The sequence below is a fragment of the Convolutriloba macropyga genome, chromosome 1, assembly GCF_964194025.1.
Source record: "Convolutriloba macropyga chromosome 1, txConMacr16.3, whole genome shotgun sequence".
In the NCBI taxonomy this organism is placed as follows: Eukaryota; Metazoa; Xenacoelomorpha; order Acoela; family Convolutidae; genus Convolutriloba; species Convolutriloba macropyga.
The window spans coordinates 86,333,127-86,352,313 of record NC_134468.1 but is presented as its reverse complement, the minus strand read 5'-3'; the positions used below and the strand labels follow the sequence as shown (position 1 = coordinate 86,352,313).

Here is a 19,187-nt window from a genome sequence, read left to right as displayed (position 1 = left end):
TAAAATTAAGGAAAGGCCAAGATTATGTGTAATTAAATAAGTAGAACATTATGCCAAGGAATTTAAAAAGACAGAGTGGGAAAAATCGTGTCAGGACAATATACCCAATGCCATTATACCTAATGACATTATACCCAATGGCAATATACCCCATGCCAATATACCAAGTGCCATTATACCCAATGCCATTATACCCAATGCCAATATACCCAATGACATTATACCCAATGCCAATATACCCAATGCCAAGATACCAAATGCCATTATACCCAATGCAATTTGACATTTTTGTTCATTAATCCGACTACCAATTAGCAGTCGCTTTTACAAGCATGTTTTAACGTATTTAATGGCCGTGGCCATGCCTCAGCGGCCCGTGGGACTTGATATGAAACTATCACAACCGAACATGGGATTAGATTATCTGCTTGAGTATGTTAAAACATACATTTAATAGCGGCGGCTAATTTGTAGTCGGATTATTGAACAAAAATATTAAAGTATATTGGGTATTTTGGCATTGGGTATAATGGCATTGGGTATAATGGCATTGGGTATAATGGCATTGGGTATTTTGGCATTGGGTATAATGGCATTGGGTATAATGGCATTGGGTATAATGGCATTGGGTATTTTGGCATTGGGTATAATGGCATTGGGTATAATGGCATTGGGTATAATGGCATTGGGTATAATGGCATTGGGTACAATGTCATGCAGCCGAGAAAAATATATGAAACTACCACCTCCTTCCCGAGAACAAATATATGATCTCTTGGCACACTGTGTGTACAAACGAAGGCGCGTTTTGCACTGACAATGGTTTGTACAACCTACCAACAGGAGAGAATTATCATTACATCTTATATTCCATAATGAAGGAGGACAATCATAAATTACCACTGTCTAATGGGAGCGGAGGGGAGGGGAGGGGGATGGGACTGCTCCAAATAGAGTTTTCTAGTATGTGTTATAATTATTTTAAGATTTGATTTTGTATTTGAAATAATATTACGACTGTCTGCATGATTTACATATATTTTTTCCACGTATATTTAACTATTTGGTTATAATTTAATTCACCTGTTTCAAAAAAGAACGCATAAAAGCATTCAAATATTCTCTAGCCGTTCTACAAATTTTGACTAAAATTTTTAAAATCATATCGTAAATTATATCGATCGTTCAAAAATAATTGAACAAACAAAACCGTTCATTACACTGAAAAAAGGTACATTTGATGTAGTAAACTTACCCGAGGTTGTTAATGCTGTCCACGATTGCTTTTAAGAACTTGTCAATTAGACATAAATCAAAGAAAGCCTAATTTGTAACCAATAGCATGAAAGGCCCTCGTATCACTAATTACTGATTATGAATAGGAAATGCAAACTATCTGTAGATTCAGTAATTAACAGAGAAACTCGATAAATGGATTTTAGGGTCGTTGAAGCTTTGGGTCTTTCCCATTATAGCCCCCCCCATGAAAATATAGCCCCCCATTATGGTATAATTACCATGATTGGGGGGGGGGGGGGGGGCTATAGGTTATCTGACCACTAAGCTGGGGGGCTATAATGGGAAAGACCCGAAGCTTTTGTCAATGTTGTCCGGAAAAGCTTCAAAGTGTACGTTTTCCGCAAAACTGTACATTTTGCAAAGTAATACGTGGTATAATTCCGGATCCATTCTGCCCCCCCCCCAGCTTAGTGGGTATATAACTTTTAACCCCGCCCCCAGGCGCACGTGCTATTTTTACATAGTAATGTGCTACACAAAACATATAAATTGTATATCGGGGGCATAAAAAACGGGAGGCGAAATAGATCGGAACTCTTTCAGACAGGAAATGGAAACGGACCTGAAACTGAATGACAGGGTGCCGTCTGTGGGTGCCCTCCACTTGGGAAGAGATAGATAACTCTGCCCAGTTCTGAAAGTGACGTCAGTGGGAGGTTCTACATCACAGCATTTCTGCTCAATCGGGGGACCAGATATGAGGAACCCATTGAAGAACACGTCATCGTCATCTGTCGGCATTCCTAGCAACTGTGACTCCTGGTATGCTCCGAGAGCAGTGGGGATGAAGGTCACGTGGATTGCCGTGCTCCAGAACGTCACCTAACAAAATCCACGTCTCAGGATCTCAAGGTCTTTTGCAGAGATCATCCTTTTTGGACCCCCCCCCCCCCCTCAGATCATTAGTTTCGGATATATTCTACCCATCATCATTCTTTTGGGATGTATTCTACCACCCTCCGTTTACTGGGCATAACTTTTACGCCCTCAGGTACACGTGCTATATAATGAGAGCAAGATAATAACTCATAATTTTTAAGCGGGGGAGGGGGGGGGGGGTCATAAAAAGTACTGGCGGTGGAGCGAAAAATAGATCGCTTTCTTGTACGGTAATTAAACATCTTTTTTAAATGAAGATCCCAACCGCTCATGATATTTCTCAAGCCAGTACTGTTAAGTTTTTAAATGCAATTTTTGTCAAATTCGGTCTGAATTCATAAATTGATTTTGTTCACAAGATTGTAATTTTTTGATTTTAAGGACACTTTTCGGGTCTTTCCCATTATAGTCCTTGCATGAAATTATAGCCCCCCATTATGGTATAATTACCATGATTGAGGGGGGGGGGGCTATAGGTTATCTGACCACTAAGCTGGGGGGCTATAATGGGAAAGACCCCACTTTTCATCTCATGCAAAGTAGAGACGATAGTATCATTTTCAACCTCAGAAACTGTCTTTTTATGTTGTTTCTTTCAAGCTAAAAACGGTCAAAGCCTACACGTTTCGCAATTTTGATAGTTTTTCGACTGTTTTTCATTTCACTTCAGTTAATCGTGTTTTAGATGCCGTTTTACTGCGCACACAATTATCGACTTTTCAGTCGCGTTCATTTGCTAAAAACGCCCATAACCAGTACATATTTTCGCCGATTTTATGCATTTCTTACTGCTTCAGTCGACTGCCGCTTTCGACACGGGACACGATCTATTTCATCCATCCTAATTCAAATTTATCGTATGGCGCAAATTATAATTTGTATCGACGGTCGCCAAAAATCACTTTTTAAAAATCCAACATCACATATTTTTTAAAATCAAAATTACGTCATTAGATCATATAAAGGTGACTAAAATCTATACTACAGACATAGCAAAAACAATTATATATTTATCAATTAACATTGTCTTCAGGACCTGTTAACAGTAATAAAAAATCTACAACTCATTTTGGAATTTACTTCAAATTTAATCACATCTCAGACAAAAGTGTTCAACCACTCAATCAAATGTCAATTGTTTGATTTTATCACGTGTCACCCTCCGGAAGGGAGAAAGAGTTGAATCGTGACTTTCAGCTGGTAATGTTAATTGTGTCCTCCGGTGACATCGATCAAAATTAGAAAAGAAAAAAGCATTAATTGACAACCCCAATAGCGCTTTAAAATATCTTACATTTTAACATCGCTTAAATTGCAACCATATTTGTGAAAATTTAAAACGATGAAAACCGATTTGTCAGAAATTTCCAGCTTCAGAGCAACTATGCTCAGAAAATCTGCTTTGAAATTTTTCTTTAAAAATAACTTTTCCTATGGTCTCATTTTTGGAGCACCTAAGAAGTGAAAAAAAAAACGATGTTTCTTAATTTATAAAAGCTTCGACAATAAGCGAAAATTCCTGCAGTGAACGTATTTTAGTACAAGCCGACAATTTCGATGTACGGTTGTAAAAACAAACTGATCTGTTCAAAATTTTACATATGAGAGAACAAATATTTTAATTGGATTCCTTTTCTTCTAAAAAGAACGTTTTTTTTTCTGCAAAACAAGATTTCGTTAAGAAACGAGTTTATGGAACGGTTTATATGAGTTAATTTTTAATTTATACAACCGAAACGGATCTGTAACAAACATAAATTTCCAGCTCATTTAATGTGATTAGATGACATGATATACTAATGATACAAAAAATTAAAGGTCAGAATTTTTATTTGACGAAAACTGTAAAGGGATATATAAACACAGAGAAATGACAGGAAAGTGGCCTGAACAGCCAGTATAAAAACGATTGAAGCTCCAGTTCTTGCTACAATAGATAGCTCTCCCTTTTTCGGTACAGAACAGAATGACGACTTGAAAAAAAAAATCGGACCACTTCGTCTTTGAAGCGTTAGCAATAACACCTTACTCCCATATTTCAAGAGAATTTGACCTAAATACTTTAAAAAATAACTTACTGCTCTATTTAGAACTGAAATAACATCTGAAAAAAATATTCGAAAAGTGCACATGGTGTAAAAATAAATCCAGCTTTAAAGAAATGTTAGGATATTCTCTCGCCTTCAAAGTAAAGTAGCCTTATAATTACTTTTGTTCAAAAATAGGGAAATTGAGCCGTCTATTCGGACCATGACAAATAAAGTTTCATCTAAGAATTGCTTCTTAAATTTTCCCATATTTTCATACCATTATTTGAAACAAATTGGACATTAAGTGATATTCAACTTTGAAATGCAGAAGTAAAAAAACCCTTTGATCGCAAACTTTCTTTCACAAAACATTTTCTTATCATAGTTTACTTAATTTTCGCGTGTCGACCAATTGTCTCAATTGATCATTTTGAAACCCAATCCCAAAAAAAATTACCAAAAACACAAGAACATTCAAAATTATGGAAAGAGTAAAACCAATAAAGATTAGCAGTTTATAATTACAATTATGCTCTCTAAACCGACTTCTCCACAATAAACAGCGCAACAATAGCATTCGTTAGAGCTGGTCGTAACACCTTAATTACAAGAGATTACCAAGTTTCAAGAGAATTTGACCTAAATAATTTAACAAATACTTTCTGCTCTTTTCTGGGCCCTCAAAGTAAAGTAGCCTTATAACAACTTTTGTTCAAAAATAAGGAAATTCGGTCGTTTATTCGGACCATGAGAAACAAAGAGTCGTCTAAGAATTGTTTCTTAAACTTTCCTAATTATTCAGGCCATTATTAGAAGCATATTGGACATTAAGTTAAATTCAATTTCGGAAAGCAGAACTCAAAAGAAACCCGTTGTTCGTAAATTTTCTTTCACACAACAATTTCTCACTTTATTTTTTTTACTTTCGCATTTCGACCAATTGACTCTACTGATCCTTTTAAAGCCAATTCCTTAAACAATTTGCCATATTACAAGAAATCTCAAAATTTGTGAAAGAGTACAAAAACCAAAAAAGATTGACAGATTATAATAACATTTATGCCCTACAATAGCATTCTTTAGAGCTGGTTCTATTATATTTGATGTAAATATATTATATTTATATTATAATCAAAACCTTTCCTAAAAAGCAGTTGCAGCTTAACATTCCGCTGAGTTATGCAACCAACAAAAACATGCCTACGTAGAAGAGAAGAACAAAATCGGTTCAAAAAATTGAAAACATGAAGTCAACTAAGATTTAATAAGCTGATTGACAATTAAACAAAGACAACTGTTCATTGCTTAAGGCGGTTTCATCCATAAAAGGAGAAAATTCAAGTAAACTTTGCCTTTGTTTTCTGACTTTGTGCTTACTGCTATTATGTAGCTCAAAATTTTTGATCATCTGTTATAAGCTGATTTAAAAAAACTTTGGTGTGAACTTTAATTAGAACGGTAACGTGAAAGCAGTTCCTCAGCAACTCTATTCATCAAAATATTGTTATAAAAAACTAAATGAAAAGGTGATTATAAACTAAGTCAAATGCTTCAAAAAGAATGACCCCGACAGTTTATAGACCTTTCGTGAAAAATAATTTTTGTGAAAAATTCTAAAAAAAAAGTTCATGCCAAATTTTTTCTGCTCAGTTGATTTCAGTATATTTATATTATCCATTGAACATCAAATGGATATATTTATTCCACTGGAATGAAAAATTCCTTGAAAAGTTGAAAAGTCTTTAACGATCAATTTAGTTGTTCAAGGTACTTTTTTGAAATGGTGCTCTATTTTTAATTTCGAAAAAATAAATCGCTCCTCAATAATTGGTCGAAACAAAAGTACTCTGTGATGCAAGAAGTTCCTAATCCCATTTCACGACGGGCTGGAACAGTAGGTTCTAAAATAAAGTAGAAAACAACAGTAAAAATACATCACAGAAAAGCATAGATCGTCTGAATAAAGATGATGATGGTCATTTAGGCACTTTTTCCAATCTCAAAAATGAATTTTTTGCGGTTAATAAACCTGGTAAAACAACATAGTTTTTAGCATCTTCTTGCTTAGCATCTTCTATGCGTCTTTTGAATAATAGAAAGCGTTGTTGCATCAGGTTAAAACACGTTTAGGTAATCTTACGCCAAAACTTAACATTAAAAAAATTTATGCTCCTCCGCGAAACCCACGTGCCCCTTAAAGACCACACTTCGAGGGCGGAATCAATGAAAAGTCGACTAATTTTTGCAAAAAAATGTCTTAGCGTCTCAAAGTCGATTAAAAGCACTTGGCTTTGTATAAATTACCATTGTTTTATGTAAATAACATTATTCTCGAGTTTTTTTTTCACATGTACGTTTGTAATATAACTCATCATCCCTTTGAATAGTGTGAAAAAAGAAATGCTGAATGTTTTTAAAGAAGGGCGTTTCAAAGGGCAGAAAAAAGGGGGCGCAAATTAACGGGAGTATCCTCGAGACCAACAAAATTAAACTGCATTAGTAAATAGAAATTCAACAATTACCATTCTGCTCTATAAGTAATAAGAAAGAAATGAACAGCCCATTTAGCCCTTTTGAAGAATTGAAGACAAGCCCGAAAAGTTCATCAATTGTGACAATAACTCCAATTGACGTGAACAAAAAACGCGGCTATGAAGTTCAATCGAAAGTGTTGGGGGAATTGACAGCCATGTTTTGATGTAATTAGCGACTCTTACAAAAAGCAAAAAATATATATTCAGTTTGAAGCGCAAAAATTAACGCACAAAAATGCAAGACATAAAGAACATACATTGACGTCAAAATTAACACAATCTTTGAAACACTTTCCACATAAACAGCGCTTAGGTTAAAAAAAACTCTGCTAAAAAACTTTGCTAATATTACTTCCTAAAGATTTTTTTCTTATTCGCAATTGGTCCCATTAAAGGCAAGTATATTTCGCAGGCCTCAAAATCACTAGTTTTGAAACTTGGTACCGGATCTCAGGCGATAGAGCGAATATTCTTTTATCACTCGACTACCATTTCGATATCGGATCCAACATTCAATTCTAAAAAACCTCAGCACTAATTTTATAAAACTTTTAACCCGCTTAAACTTTTTAGTCAGTTTTTTAACAAAGAAAAGGCGATAATGTTTTTTATACACTCCATTTTTCAGCAAAATCTGATCTTTAACTCTAACTTATTCCTAAATCATTTCACATTTTTTGAACCTTGAGTTTAATGATAAGAAATGAACGCGAATAAAAGCTATAGATATCAATTAAAAAAACTAACCAAATTGATTAAACCTTGGTCCTGTTTAAAAACTCAGTTTCATTTAAGAAATCAAAGTTCACATGAACAGTTCATTGAACAGTCAAAACATTTCTTATAAGTTTGTCTTTATTCAGTTATCTTAGCTCTCATCTTTTTTGACAAAAAAGCGTCTCTTCGAACAATCGTCGTTGTTTTCTCTATCTTAAGGTTTTAAATGTGTGTGAAAATAATAGTACAAGACGAACAAATTAGTGTGCAATAGTAGTTAACAGTAAACAAGTTCGATTAGAAACATGACATCTAAACAATTATGAAGATCAAATGCATCATTGTAAACAGCAGAGAGACAAATTTAAACAGGATTAAAAAACCGACATCATTTGTCCAATCTTCTGTATTTTTCACGGTGGGGAAATCCCAGAAACAAAAAATAAAAATCATATTCTAAGGGAAATGCGAGAGGAAAAGTTTCCAATAAAATTATTTCTTCCAATAGCTAACTGTAAAGTTGCTTGATCATTATCGCTCCATGAAAACAATGTAATTCATTGATCAACAGGACACACAAACAGAACGTTCATCAATATAGAAAAATACTGGTTCTGGAGTTCAACTAACAATGGAAGGAGCGCTTCTCACAAAAGCATAGGTATGTTAAAATAACAAAAAATACCAGTAAGTCCGACACAATTTGTACATGATTATTGGAGCCTAAAACAACTAAAAAGAAAAAACCTTATTCTCAATTGAAACAAAGATTTCAAACAATGCAAATTGCAGGAAAACAACCGCCGTTGACACGCTTGACGCACATTGGGATTGAAACAGAAAAAAATAAGATATAAATATGGACAGAATTTTTCTAAGTGTCAAAGTGTTTTTATTTGGTGTATAAATTTTGCCTATTCAGTTAGATGTTATAATTACTTTTAATTCAGCTACTAAACTGAAAACTATTCAGCTTAATGCTAATGCCAGCCAGCAATCGCTTTAATGAACTTTGATAATCTAATGCATTATGACTAAATGATTAGAACAAAAACACGAAAGAAATTTGCTTAGAACAAAAACACGAAAGACTAAACGGGAGACTTTTGCTCGTTCACCAAAAATATTGAATCTGACAAAACATTGCTTCTTCGCCAACACGTCAGAATTCCGGGAGAAATAGGAGTTATTGCAAACATAAAAAGTTACCAAAATTTTACGCAAAGTGAATTGTCAAAAAATACATTTTCTTGATTTTGAATTTTTAAAGGACACCACGTTCATGAACAAGAACTATTTAATTTGCCTTTTTTGGCACAAATGCCTTTTTTGGCGACAAAGAACGATCTTTTTCCCAAAAAATTATTACCTGAAGCAAACTTTTTATTATATGAGACCTCATAAAATTTTTTACAAAGTCAGTCAGTCAATGTATTATCTGACAAGTGCTGTTAATTCAACTTTGTCCGCAATTTGACAAAAAAAATTCCAGAAAAAACTGGAGAACTGCAATAAGTGCTTTAATTTGATAACAGAAAGCCTCTCAGACTGAACAACATAACAAGTTTTTAAAAAGAAGTAGGTTGGGTGGAAAATTACACAGCATTTTGCTTTAAATAAAATCCGATCAACAGCAAAATCTGAGGCAGTTACTATTACTAAAGCAGGAAAACTAACAAAGACAAAACTTGTCAAAAGAAAAAAATCGACCAGTCTTTCTTTTTAAGAATCATTTCACATGTCAGTTTTAAGGTAGTATAAATTTGGGATAAGCATAACTTCTTGTTCATGGACAGCAAAACAAAAACAGCAAGCCTCTCGTATATTGTTGAGCTATTTATTGAAATAACAAAGTGCGCGACGTCTCTATTGCAAGCCTTATTTTTAATTACTCTGTGAGAATCAAATTTGATAAGACAATGATTGCTATTATAACCACAGCCTAAAAAACAGCAAAAATGTTTCTTTAGTGCTTTTGATATCATTAAAAACTTGATAAAAACTTAAAAGCGGGCGTTAAATAAATTATATAATCTTAAATTACTTTTACTCAGGCTATCCTGAGTGCTTTAAACAATTTCGTTGGTTTTATTCCAATTTATGCAGTCTTGAGTGGCTGACGAATTCCCTGAATTCGGTGGGACGAAAAAAAAAATCATTTTTGAAAACTGAATGTCGAGCCAGATATCCATATCTCAAATATTAGATCACAAAAGGCTAATGTCGGTACAGCATTTTTTGTATTTTTGACAAATAGATGTTGATGATAAATCAAGTAATTATTTAAAATGTGAACCAAAATTGCAATTTTCAATCTCATCGCAAAAGTTTGTCTTGTATATCTTTTTTGAAATTTTATTTTACCAATTCAATAGCACTGTTAATGTCTGATTATCACTTCGGACAGTAGATATAAAATATGCAGTCTCAAATACATTAGGTACTCTAAAACTATAGCTGATTTTCACTTATAATTGTCAATTGATGGTAGTATAGGTATCACAGCGATATCAACTCCGTTTTTTGTCTATTCCGTTTTGGCCAAAAATGTCTGGATATGATGTCATTTTAATAAATAAATAAATAATCAGCTCTTGAAATTTACAAAATACATTTTTAATCAAAATATTTCTGTTAAATTGTCTCCAAATTAGATTATGCTAATGGTGAAAGTAAAAATGTTATATGATCAAAATGGTTAAAAAGTTATATCTGGGGACCTCAAATGGTTATATAGTTAACGAACAACACGGCTTGATTCCAATGAATTACACAGCAATGCATTTGTTCTTCAAAGTAACTATTCTTTGAACCTAAATATTCGTAGAAATTATAAGCACCATAAATAGGTCACGTTAAGTCATACTATAAGGTTTTTTAGTAAGAATTATTTTTTACTTCTCTGCAAAATTGCTGTTAATTCAAGAAGATTTTGTCAAAAGCCGCCAAGAAATTATCTTGGTTTCTCTTGATAAAATCTTATCATCGTCCTATGACGAGTTACCTTGAAATGTTGGTATTTCAAGTTCTTTGCAACATGTTTCAAGTTCTGCAAGAGATGTGAAGATCATGCATGTCTTATCAAGGTGTGTCGAGTTTCGTTTCCCTGAGTTTTTATTTGATTTGGAATTTGTAATTGGCAACAAAATCATTGTTTATAACTTCTTAAAACCACTATAACAAAATATAGCTACCTACCTTAATTGAAATAGGTTTAGAAATAGGTATTTTACTCCTTAGAAATGCTGTATTAGAGTACAATTTAGCATATCTTTGAAAATTTGTGTTTATATTTAAAATCAGCAGACTGCCTGATGAAAACTATTGGTTTGAGGTCAGTTATCTGTTCAGCATTTCGCCGCAGACAAAAATTGGCTGCATCAAACCAAGTCTGCTAAGAATTCTGACCAACGTCATCGATCTAAAGGAATCTATCGAAGGAATAGGAAGTCTTTTAGATCGTTTGTTCAAAGCAGAGACTCATACGCGCCATTTTGTTTCAATGACTTAATTTTTAAGTTTATCGACATAGTTTCTCTTTCATACATCTTGGAGTGTTTAAGAACAAAAGTATATGCATTTATTATGTAGACTTACCAGAAGAAAACGTGAATAAAAATGTCTGCCACAAATTTCAGTAATTTCAGGACCCAACCACGTAAACAAGCAGTAGATATGAACTAGCAACATTGTAAGAAGGGAGGCACGCTTTTGTAAAACTAGCTCACAAATATATTGCAAATAATTGAAATATTCTCAAGCCACAATTGAAAGCGGTCCTTGTAAAATAGAGTCAAATAAGATGAAATCAAAATTTAAATGGAACACAGGCCAAAAAATATTCTGGCGGAGAAACTCGGAAATAAGTTAGAAGGTCAATACAATTTACAAAAACAACCAATAAAGGAACGCTTTGATAAATAAAGTTGAATAAAAAATTCATAAATGCTGATAGTGTAAATTATTTGCGAAGCGAGTTTAGGTGTAAAATTGTTTAAAACTGACGCATGACAATTGAATCAAGCCACTCTAAATTGTAGGTAAAATTGACGTTTGAAAAAGCGCTACAATTCTGCGCATTTCATTGGTCAATCTTGACTTGATGAAGGGTAAAACTGTTCAAGCGGTGTGCGGTTTTTGTTCACTGTTTGACACACATTTCACAGGAAGTGATCTTGAGAAAAAGATTTGAAAACGATTTTGCATGAAAGCATTTCCCATCTGATGGGAGAGAAAATACGGAATGGTTCATAAGTGAAATCAGAAACAGGCTTGTCTTTTTCATGGGCGTTGTTTCAATATCAATCTGTTATGTCTCTTCGCTTTTCTATCATGGCAAAATTCAATATTACTTTACAACCTTTTACGCAGCTATACGCATAATGGTCGCGGCGTGTATATATGTATGTGTGTGCACGCTATAATAACAAAAAAAAACAGTTTATAGTTAATGCCGATGTAAGAGAGAGAAAGAGCGAAAAAGGTTTGAAATTGAGTGAATTTCGCTTCAAATTGACCACTTTAGTAACGTTTTTTGGCCCATCTAGCTTGTCAATTTAATGTTAATATTGACACGAGTAAGAGAAACAGAAAAAGGGAGTATTTGTAACGGATTACAAATATAATGCCTTGGTGTTTATAACGGCTTAAGAACATAAAAAAAAGAAAGATTTAAAAAAATTGCCACTTTAAAAAAAGAATTTGAGACGTCACGCTGAGAATCAAATAATCTCTACCGCTTTCAGTTGCAGCCGTTTAAAAGCAGAGTGATTAACCGGATTATAACCAGACAAGTTATAATAATATTAACCCTTTTAAAGAAAACGGTTTCATATCGCCTTCAGTATTATTTTACATTCAAAAATGAAGAATGAGGATAACTTTAAAAGAAAAAAATAAGTAAGCTTACGGGGTAAAAACTCAAACAATCAAAGTCGAGTTTAGCCCTGAGGAAAAATTACTTAATATTTTATTTCTAATTGAAACAAAAAAAAAGATTTTTGCAACACGTAAATTCTATTTTATAATGCTGGGGTTCAACATTACTAGTGGAAAAAAATCCTTAAAAATTACTCGCCAGTCGGCTAAATACTCATTACTAGATATCAAACTCGCAAATACATATTCGAAAACAAACCCATTCTGGACTTTGAATCAGCTGATAAAAAATGAGAGGGGGGGGGGTGGGTAATCTAAAATAAGATCAAGGGCAAGTTATGGGGCAATAGGAGGGCGTTTTTCAGCGCTTCTTTTGATTAATTTCCCGTGTGCAACGTTACGCTAGATCGCGCTCACAATTGACAACACGATTTGTTATAATAAATTTATTATCTAGTAATGGTTAGTAATAAAGCAGGCGTTCCTGAGACCCGTAACCAAAAAAATGGGGAGAGAGCGGCCATTGTGGTAGATGACCAGTAAACTGGAAAAATTTAGAGCAGACCAGAGTAGTAACAACATGGAGGCGCTGTAACGTTCTCAAATCACGTGAATGGAAAATAGGTGGGGTTAAATTTTTCCCTAATTTGCCAGGCCTTAGGAGAAATATTCAAAGTATCATATATCCCATTAAGCCAATTAAGTAACCCCTAAAGATTAATTCTTATTCTTTTCAGAAATCAATGTAGACCAAATCAACAATATCATCTTTCATTTTTTCAGGATCAACCGAAACATACTCTACCGAATAACGGGATTAAACTGAATTTATGCAAAAATTACAGCGACGTTTCAGAAAACTACAAACAAATGATTTAAAAAGTAACAAACGATTTTCAAAAAAGAAAAAACTCTTTTAAATCTTTAATTTGATCAACTTCTTAGAAGACAAGCTAAAAAAAAAGTCACATTTTAAGAATCAACTTTGATAGTATAATGTGATCAAATAGCAAAAAAAACGATGGTCTTCTATGAAATCTTTCATTCAAGAAATAACGAAGCAAACATTAATAGCTAGTTGCTGTTTCTATTCCATCTCAAAATAATAAATATACTTTTGATGTGCTTTTATAATGTCGTGCTGATGGCTACGCGTACCTAAGGGGAATAGATCGGAAAAATCAGGGCTTTGATCATAGCGCCATGACCTTTTAAGTCACTCTGTGAATGAGCCCAAGAAAATAAGAAGATTATGAACAAAACCAACGAGTCAAAACGTCAACTGAAATGTCTTATCGCGAGCAAAAGCACCAAATTCACAGCAGAGAACAAAATGCAAAAATATCGATTGCGTAGGAATAATTAATGGATAATAATTTAAAAATAAACCCTTCTGTTATACAAAAAACCAAAAGCACTAGATTTACGTCGCTGACGTAAATACAAAACAGACTTGGACGCTAGAAAATCAATAGACGATAATATAACTTTAAGATGGCTCTTAATAAAATCAAGTCCTAAACACATCTCGGAAAAAAACTGAAAAAAAAACATTTTCAAAAGAATTTGTTAGAAAACGACTTCAAACCTTGATAGAAAATTAGTTGAAGAGAAAGTTTAACTTATCAAAAATCCCACAGCGAAGGTGATAGACTAACAAAATGATTGAAATGAATCTCTCATAAAGCGATGCTTATTTCAATTTCAACTTATTCACATTATCATAAATCAAACCAAATTATCCTATCTATATCTCATGCTAATTTCTCATACAAGGTGTTTATTGTACTTGTAGGGTCATGATATCCCGCAAGTGCGAATGATTTCTGGGAAATCTCTAGAAGCAAACCGTATTTGGTAACCTTTGCGACCCGCTATAAATTATGGTGCTAAGATTAGTCTTCTATCTTGACTTTTTCGCACTGATAATGGGTATATATACAGCTAGTACGTGAGCCATTTTTTATTATAAATTCAAATCAACACCTGGATCTATTATTGAGGTTTCTCCAAAAAATCTCTAATATCTATTCTAAAAAATCCTTTTGTTATTCTCTCATTCTGAGAATATAATTCTTTTATTTAGTGAAAAACGCTTTCATTCCACTTCCGAAAGTCCATGGCCCAACAGTTTATGGGCCCAGCAATTTTCTAAGTCATAAAATTAACTGCTAAAACAAAACTTATTTGTTTTTGACAGTGATAATCCTCTTCTGCTTAGATGGAGTAAAGATGGAGTAAAGGCTTGGAAGCACTTGGAGAGAGAGTGAGTAGACGCCGACAGCTGTGAATTTGCTGAAACACCTGTTTCGATTGCAGCTCGGCCAACCTGAGGATCTGGACAGCTTCTTCATCAGGGAACAAGAGCTGCTCCCAAGGATTAAAGAGGAAGACAGCAAGCATGCTAGTGGAGTGGTTGTTCAGAGCCCACAATGACAAAAATCGATACATTTCTGGTCTTTGTGCTCATTCAATCAGTGGCCATAGATCCCAACGGCGAAGCTTCTATAGTAGTGTGCAGAGGCTGTGTGAGGACCAGCATACCCTCAAACAGAGGGGCACGCTAATGCGAACAGAAGAATATTTTGTGTATGTGCCTGATTATTCCTCAAACCTCCTATCAGTCTCAAGATACACAAAATGGGGACATACTTTCACCTTCAAGGAGGGCGAAAGGTTAGCTGATGAAATTCCAGAAGGGAACCCGGGTAAAACTAACTCAAAAAATTATTTGATTTACTAAGGCTGCAGAGACCTAGAATTCAAGATTAGTTCCAACAGCGTGCAACTTGACAGTGCAAGGAAGCGGCACAGACAATTGCCATTTAAATCCAGAGTTTGTGGTCAGAAATGCACAGGAGACGGTGGAGAAAATCGAAGATGTGTGCAATGTAAGCGGATGGGCTATTATAACAAAGATTTCAGTACCAAGAGTGGCAGAAACCCGATCAGAGGAACTGGAGACGGTGATCAGAGATGGAACCATTCAGAGTAGAGTCAATGTCAGGGTTCGGGTTAATTTGTGGACACGCAATTTTTATTTGTGGACTTGCTTAAAGCAAAGAGTGAAGAACTGGCCAGTCTAAAGAAAATATTTCTCAGTGTGGGGACGCCCTAGAAGCTGAGACAAGACAATGAGAAGTAGTTTCTCTCAGATCAGTTCAAAACACTGTTTAGATGCAGGCATTCTGCAGGAGAACACCATACCAGAGACCAAACAACAGAATGGGTTAGCTGAGAGGAGCATCAGGACATTGATGGAGATGGCAAGATGTATGCTCATTGACTCGGGACTCCTCAAGAAGATCCAGGGAGCAGCAGTTCTCCGCGCAGCATTGATCAGAAGCTTGGTAGTGAGACAAGGAGAAGAGAGACGCCCAGCAGAGCTAAGGCGAGTAAGCATTCAATTGAAAAACTATTAATTTTTGTTTCCACAGTCTATTTGTGTTAGCACAGTCTTCATGAGGAACAGCGACAGAGAGGTCAGCCAACTAGAACTCGTATCGGAAGGAAAGTTTGTGGGTAACACAGAGCGTGACAACGGATACCCAATTCACGCAAGGTGATGGCAGTTCGATATGTGATCATAAAGGAGTAAAAAATGGGCTCACAACTTGACAGCACAGAGACGCCAAACCTAATAGACCAGGGTGAGAACAACTGGGGACTTCGCACCCAGACAATGCTCATCAAGACAATGACAACAAAGAGATACAGGTATCAAGTACTGCAATAAAGGAGGAGTGGCATGACGCAAAGAGTACAAACACCCAAGAAACGACACCGAGAGATAATGAGGAGGGAGGAAGGCGCAATAGATATGACCAGCGCACCGAAGAGCAACCTGTATACACTGAAGAACAACCTGAAGTTCCAGTATATAGAGCTAGATTGGTCATCAATAATCTCTGAAACGTTCTTTTCTGATCAGAAAGAAGCCACTGCAATGATGGAGGTCAATAATATTCAGATAAAAAACTCGAAAAACAAAAAAAAACCGTAGAGTTTGTTGTTACAAAACAAATGAAGAAAACGACATGTGAAAAATGACATTGAAGAACTTTATCAGAGAAGCAGTATGAATTCATACATGAATTATGGGATGTCAAATATCATGATGATTGGAAAAAAACAGCGCACTCCTAACTGCAAATGATCAGATTGCAAAAGAATATAACAGAGTATTGTCAAAAAAATTGATCTCGAACAACTGGCAGGGGTTCAATGCAATCGTAGCGTCAGTTGGTAGGGGAGAGGGGAGTAGGGTTGGCATGCAGGGTGCTGTTTTTTGAGGGAAGCAAAAGTATACTAATGCGCTTGAAATTGCCTTATTATAGCCTAATACAGACCGCCATTAGGATTTAAAGCAACAAAATGAAACCGATTCTGGAGAACTTGTCATGACTTTTAATAATGAACGCCGATTAAGTTCAGCTGCTTAAAGACGTGAAGAAGTAAACAAATCAGATCCCACAAAGCTCAAAAAGTCAGAGGCGTAAAATTGACTCAAAAATAAAAAAACGGTCAAGACAAAATAAAAAAGACACATGTTCACAATAATTGCCTAAAACTTTTTTCGAGAGCATTTGATTGGACTGGTTTTTTTTATTCCGGATATCGAATAATAAGAAGGCAGATTGAGGACTATCAGCTGGATCATAGACCCAAACATTACGAATAAAAGTGCTTTGTAATTTACGTGTACTTAGATGACATGAATCCATTTTTATCGCATCATCGCCTGATTGGAACCACAAACCCAGGTGAAACAAAAAAACTGTCCAAAAAAACTCAGACAAAATGAAATCCTTTCACAAATTCTGTTGGGCCACAGGCGCAATGCGTAATGAGTGAAAAGACTATGCTAACTATTCTAAGATTTAAAAATCCTAGTCTTCATGCGATCTTAAAGTTTTCAGTTCGAGTCTTTAACTTAATTAGTGTAATTTCAACTCCTATTAGTACTGTTTAACTCCTATTAGTAAAAATTTAACTCCAATTAGTATAATTTTAGTATTAATGTTGCGGTACACTTGAATGGCACAAAAATAGGCTAATGAGCCTAATTGAGCTAGTTACTTTTTCGGGGTTCCAAAATACAATAACGGCACAGTTGATATAAGGAACTATATTAAAAAAGGAATAAAATTTGACGTCGGCAACATTTTGAGCAAAAACACAAATTTAGGAAAATTTATGATTCACTTATGCAAAGTCGGAAAGTGATTTATAGGTTTTTTAAAGGAAGTTAAATCTGTTTGACATTTTTTGTTGTTCCCATTTTAACTGAACTTACAAAGTATTTTAATTGCTGAGCACGAAAAACCTAATCGGCTTATTTCGCGCGTTCCACACGTACTTTGAAGTTTTTCTGATCTTTACAAGCTACAATGTCTGAAACTTCAAAGTTGAAAATATTAATATTAATGAGGTTATATTCTGTAGCTGATGAGCATGTAATTTTTTTCAATAACTGAAGACAATAAAAAGCAAAAAAAATTATAGCACGTTAAAACCTGTTATAGAACAAAATTATAGACCCCATTAACGGTATAAATATGACAATGAGATGAGGAGGGGCTAATGGCTTTATACCTACTAAGCTGAGAGAGGAGGGGGGGGGGGGGCTATAATGGATCGACGCAAAAATTGGTTTTTCTAAATGAAACATTGATAAAAGAACCAAGAAGAAGACCTCCATCAGTTTGTACACGTGTTTGAGCACAAGCAAATTCTATGTCTGCAAAATTATTTCCTAAATTCCTAACTGTTCAAAATGTCATAGGAAAAAAAGTTCAAAACAAATTCATGTCTAGAATTCATTTTTTTTAAACTTTTCAGATATCAATTAGAGAAAATTCATTTTTACTTTTCAGATATCAATTAGAGAAAATGAAAAGGAAAACATTTAAGATGGGGAATAGACAGAGAGGAGCCTGTGAGAGATTGTTGAAGGGGCGATGTTGAACAAGTTAGTACAAGTTATGAAAGAGATGTGAAGAAATTTGATGTGGTGGATAGGAATAATTTATGCCCCTTGAGAGACCCAAAAGTCCTTTCACCAGACTCAAATCTCAAACTGGCCGACATACAAATTAGCCGATATTCATCTAAGCCGACAAAAGTAAACAATTTACCGAACCAGTAGAAAATTTACATGTTTGAGATTTGAAAAAAAAAATAACTGCCGCATGACATAAAACCCAATGAATAAAAAAAATTTAAGTAATTCTAGCCAATATACAGATAAATTATTAAATTCTAGGTTTTTGACTGATTTGGCATTTTGGTATTGGGTATTTGCCGTGACAGAAAAAAATGTATTTCAAAATAGTCGCCCTCACACACTCAAGACAAACTGCCGACTATCAAAAAAGATCTGTTTCAGTTGAGAAAACCCTAGTCATGAGTGAATTTAAAACTTGCAAGAATCTTGCAAGCTGATTCAAAACTTGCAAAATTCTTGCAAGAATCTTAAAAGATATCAATCGAGGCAAAAAAATAAAACAGGGTACAAATTTTTTAGAAACCATCTTTCAAGCAAATTATTGTTTATTGAACAAATTGCAAAACCGAATTCAATAAAAAAATTTTCAGCCCCGATTCAAAATCTTGCAAGAATGTGTTCACAACCAGGTGTGAAGAAACTAAATATTCCTTTTGATTTAATGATAGCTTGTATAGCCTGATAAGAGGTGATATAACATCATTAAAATGATTAAAATATACCGTTTTAAAGGTTCAAACACGGGGGAGGGGGGGGGGCAGTTTTTCTTTAATACAAACTCAAACTGGAAATCGGTTATTGCAGCATTTAGTTAAGATTTCTTGAAAGCAAAGTTTTGCACCC

General features: G+C 34.5%; 2 protein-coding genes across 2 annotated transcripts in view; both read right to left on the bottom strand.

Annotated features, from left to right (window-relative positions):
• The window catches only part of LOC142343916 (cullin-4A-like), a 414,013-nt gene extending 408,536 nt beyond the window's left edge, over window positions 1-5,477 (bottom strand). The window contains exon 1 of the mRNA XM_075395314.1: window positions 5,468-5,477. The gene's annotated coding sequence lies outside the window, so the exon portion shown is untranslated. The remainder of the gene's footprint in view (window positions 1-5,467) is intronic.
• The window catches only part of LOC142353425 (neurexin-1b-like), a 304,883-nt gene that overhangs the window by 136,997 nt on the left and 148,699 nt on the right, over window positions 1-19,187 (bottom strand). The window contains exon 6 of the mRNA XM_075405695.1: window positions 1,862-2,121. Within this exon, the coding sequence (XP_075261810.1) occupies window positions 1,862-2,121 (260 nt within the window). The remainder of the gene's footprint in view (window positions 1-1,861; window positions 2,122-19,187) is intronic.